The sequence below is a fragment of the Egretta garzetta genome, unplaced genomic scaffold (assembly GCF_000687185.1).
Source record: "Egretta garzetta isolate BGI_Z169 unplaced genomic scaffold, ASM68718v1 scaffold27, whole genome shotgun sequence".
Classification (NCBI taxonomy): domain Eukaryota; kingdom Metazoa; phylum Chordata; class Aves; order Pelecaniformes; family Ardeidae; genus Egretta; species Egretta garzetta.
In genome coordinates this window covers 3,578,767-3,583,357 of record NW_009260400.1, presented here as the reverse complement: position 1 = coordinate 3,583,357, position 4,591 = coordinate 3,578,767, and the positions used below count along the sequence as shown (strand labels likewise).

At 47.3% G+C, this 4,591-nt stretch overlaps 1 protein-coding gene across 1 annotated transcript in view; it reads right to left on the bottom strand.

Annotated features, from left to right (window-relative positions):
- Positions 1-1,322: 1,322 nt before the first annotated feature.
- GINS3 (GINS complex subunit 3) overlaps positions 1,323-4,591 on the bottom strand; it is a 25,762-nt gene continuing 22,493 nt past the window's right edge. Inside the window, exon 3 of the mRNA XM_009643377.2 lies at positions 1,323-3,176. Coding sequence (XP_009641672.1) covers positions 2,946-3,176 — 231 coding nt within the window. The 3' untranslated portion in view covers positions 1,323-2,945. The remainder of the gene's footprint in view (positions 3,177-4,591) is intronic.

The window sequence follows — 4,591 nt, the reverse complement described above, 5'->3', positions numbered from 1 at the left end:
TGCACCCTGCTCTGGGTGAGCCTGCTTGAGCAGGGGGGTTGGGCTGGATGATCTCCAGAGGGCCCTGCCAGCCCCTGCCGTGCTGGGATTCTGTAAGTCTGTGAAGCATCAGTAGTCCTCCAGTTTAAAAGCTGAGAGACATGGGGAGAAATCACATTTTAAAGTCCTTTTCAGACCTCTTCTGTACAGTTCTGTAACAAGGATTTATTGTGCCATTCTGAAAACACGTAAGTCCAAACTCCTCTAACTTAAGAGCTTGCTGCTGTGGTGTCCCTAAAAAGTGCAGAGCACGCTTCTGTTGTATTTCTGGACAGAAAAAAAGCACCCAGCCAGCAAGGAAAAAAAACAAACAAAAAACCACAACAGTATCAAGTCTACAAACCACATACTGTCATTAAAACTATAGGATCCAATTTTTAAGGGTCTTACTGGTGTTCATTCCTGAACCCTCAGGGTTACCAGAAGTGACATTTCCACTCACAAAAAGCCTACCTATACCGAGGACTACTTCAGGGATTTTTTTTTCTCCCCACTCTGAAAGCTGCATAAAATGTTGACAAATGAGCTTGGATTTGGCAAATCTGCTTGGATTTTGCACCCAGCAGTCGAGAAGTAAAAATGTTCTTAAAAATGCTGGCGAACACATTTGGATAGTCACCACAGCCAGCCCAGAGGCTAAAGAACTCATGATTTTGGTTATAAATGAACTAGATCTCAAAGCCACCGTCTCCTTAAAATAAACCTTCCAATTCAGAAATGCTTCTCATCACAGATGGAGCTGAACTCACTTCCCTTGCAGCGGAGGCGCTGAACACAGCCTCAACACGCTACACAAAGTCTGCACTACAGCGCCCGGAGCAGCAGGGTACAAATACAGCTGGCCAGCTCCCACCCGCTACCCACCACCCCTCAGCAGAGCTGAGGTAACACGGAAGCACCTACACCCATCTCGAGTTTCATAAACATGCAAGTTATAAAATCAAGAGCGTATTGACTGGTTGGCAGAGTCTCTCCCACGACTTGAGCAAAGAGCAGTTGCCCACCTGGGCTAAGTCAGACAGGAGCCACTTCTGCACTGGTATGACTGCACGAACATAGCTCACAACTGCACTACCTGTAAGAGAAGGGGAACGATACAAGCAGGACTGCATTACCTGTCATGGCTACGGTTTCATAGAGACCTGCGCTTTCTGATCTATGGCTAATTTTTCTGCTGCGGGGCAATTAACAACAGACATTTGATACTATGAGCATCCCCTTACAAAATATTTATTCAACATAAAAATCCAGAAACAGACAATAGACAAAAGCTTCATGAAAATGCTATTATGTGCCATTAAGTCATTAAGTGCAGCAGTGTTTGATCTTGTGTGTACTGGAAATACTTCGTCTGGCACAGCTTCCCATTAGTCTCCTGCAGCAGGACAGCTGGCCCCATGCAGGGGAGACACCAAGGTGCTGTGAAGCCACCACGTTGTCCCCTCTCACCACCGCCAGAGGCACAGCTTTCACTCCCCTGGCCAAGGAATGGCCACGCACCCGTTGTACTCGAGGTTCCCAGTTTGAAGTATGCAATATCCAGGTGCATCTGCACGTCCAGTAACAACTCCTTCAAGATTTGGATCCTGCTGTCACCTCCCAGTGATTCCCATAGCCGAGGAAGCGCTCAGTGTCACTATGGTCTGGGTCCCCCACTTGGGTACTCTGGAAGGCCCACCTTCTGCAGGTGCTTAGAAGCACCCATAAGATGTCCAATACCTGCTTCCAAAGGACAACCATCCTGATGGCTGCAGGAGTTAAGCTCTGCAGAGAGAACCAACTGCCTTCTGTCCAACCCAGCAGGCCCTCAGATGAGCCAGGCATAAGGGCATGCACGTGGGATGATGACCACTGTTCCGCTCAGCAAGTTCAAACTCCAGCCACTCCCACCGGCAAGAAGAGCATTTACCAGGATCGTTTCACTAGGATCATTTAGATGGGTCAGAAGGAAAGAAACTCAGTTGGTCTGCTCTGTCCCTTCCACCAACCAAATTTAGTAATCAGAAGAATTTCTCATGGAAAAACAGGTGGCTCAGAGGTTGACAGCAGGGGAGAGTTTCCATTGAAGTTGCTGCTTCTGATCCGGTCCAGACTCTTAGTTGCCTTCCATTGCCTCCTCCGTAAAACAAGCAGAGGAGCTTAACACCTGTCACAGAGACGTACCCATCGCAAAAGCCCCTCATATCAAATGAGAACATTCTCTGCACTGTGCAGCACTGAGCACGCAAGGGCCAAAAAGGAGAGGACGAGGCAGCATGTGGGATCTGCACAGCCACTTCGCTTGCTACCTGGGTTAGAGGAGGTGGGGCACAAACACTGCGTGCAAAAGTCAGCAAGGAAAACATTCCTGCATCGCATATTGTACCTGTTCCACCTCAGTGTACAAGAAACAGGAAAAATTCAGTGTGGTTTGTATGTTTTTTTTCCCACACCATTGGGGCTCTCCGAAGAACAGGGAACCTGGGAACAGCTGTTCCCAGCTGTTCCCAGGAGGCTGGAATGGGGAGAGTAAGATGAAATACAAAGAACTGCACTTTTTTCCAAACAGATCTGGTATTTTAAATATTAATTTAGAAAATAAAGAATAATAAATATTGATTACCTCTTTAGAAATTCCTCTCATACCCTTTCAGCCACCCAGCAAGCACTTTTAACCACAAACCCTCGGGAGCACTGACTTAAGCTGTAAAGCCATCTAAGGATGCGATGCGAGCTGGTTCTTTACACTCTTGGCGCCTGCATTTAACATTAGCACTGATCTAATCCGAAGATGTTACAGAGAAGAATTCCCATTAATGGATGGGGAGCCTTGTCCTTCTCCAAAGCTGATTCATACTTCTCTTCTTTGACAGACGGACTGTAAACCTCCCGGTGTCCCCCGCTGCAGCTGCACACTCCTCAGGCTTTTAACCATCAATGTCTGCGAACTTTCTTTTCCCATAATTTTGGACCAGACTGGAAGCTGTGATTTGGGAAGCCTGTCCCTTTTCCCAGGACTGGAAGTCATTCAGCCCTTTCTGGCCAGCCCGAAATAAGGCTCGCTCCAACTCATCCAGCCGAGCCATCAGCACTGATGTGTCTTCGTTGTAAGCATTCTGAGAGGAGTCCATGATCCGACGAAAACGGCTTATAAATGTCTGAAGAAGATAAGCAGAGTTACTGACAGGTAAAGCAGCTCCAATGCTGGGGCCTGAGCCTTCAAGACTGAACAGCCAAAGGTGGGGGCTCTCGTTCACTGTGCACTGAGGTCCTGCAAACAGCGCAGCGCCCATTAACTTTGGGTACAAAGAGAAACCATCTCCCGCTCGAGCTGGCAGAGCAAGCGCCTGGACGGGAAGCAAGCATGGAATTAGGTTTTGGCTGCTTCCTAAAGTCAGGCTTGAGTAGATCACAGGGCCTAACGCAATGGCCATCCATTCCACTTCACATCACAAGCGGCTGCTGCTTTGGAGCAGGCGGAATGGATCTCACGCCGCACCAGCTGCTGTAGGAGCGTGCAAGCTGGAACTTGTGAAGGGCCTGGAAGCCAAGCCAAGCTGGCATGTAAAGCACTCACTGTGCTGAAAAAACACTTAGCCATGAAAAAAGTCAACAACTAATAAAGAACACTTTAAAAAGCTAGGCAACAAGATGTGTTTAAGGATTTTTATTTCCCTCCTTATCTTTGCCTTTGGGAATAAAAACAACAAAAGGGTCAAAACTCTTTGAGAGCTGAGCTTTGTTATTTCAGAAGCTGATTTTACAATCATCAAACTGTAGTATTTTAGAGGTTTACTTAGAGAATTAATATATTTAATATTAGTAACTCTCATTTTGGCTTTGTCACCAGATCATTACACTTCACACTTACAGGTCCTGACTATTTGGGAGGGGGTTTTTTGGTGGTTTATTTTTTAAGTCAGCACAGTTCCCCTCGTTTGTTCTAAATAAAGAGAAAGCATACCTTGCTTGCTTTGATTTGTCTGTCGACAAGTGACATTGTCATGGTTTAACCCTGGCTGGCAACTCAGTACCACGCAGCCACTCGCTCACTCCCACCACAATGGGATGGGGGAGAAAATCAGAAAGTGAGAAAACTGGTGGGTTGAGATAAAGACAGTTTAATAGGGAAAGCAAAAGTCATGCACGCAAGCAAAGCAAAGCAAGGAATTAATTCACCACTTCCCATGTCAGGCGGGTGCCCAGCCATCCCCAGGAAAGCAGGGCTCCATCACACGTAACAGTGACTTGGGAAGACAAACGCCATTGCTCCCTTCCTCCTTCTTCCCCCATCTCTATACACTGGGCATGACATCATATGGTATGGAATAGCCCTGTGGCCAGTTGGGGTCAGCTGTCCCAGCTGTGTCCCCTCCCAGCTCCTTGTGCCCCTGGCAGAGCTGAGAGCTGAGAAGCCCTTGGCCAATCTAAGCGCTACCTGCAACAACTGGGTTAGTTAGTGTGTTATCAGCATTCTTCTAGTACTAAATCCAAAACACAGCACTGTATCAGCCACTAGGAAGAAAATTAACTCTGTCCCAGGCAAAACCAGGACAGATGTGTGCTAATGTGC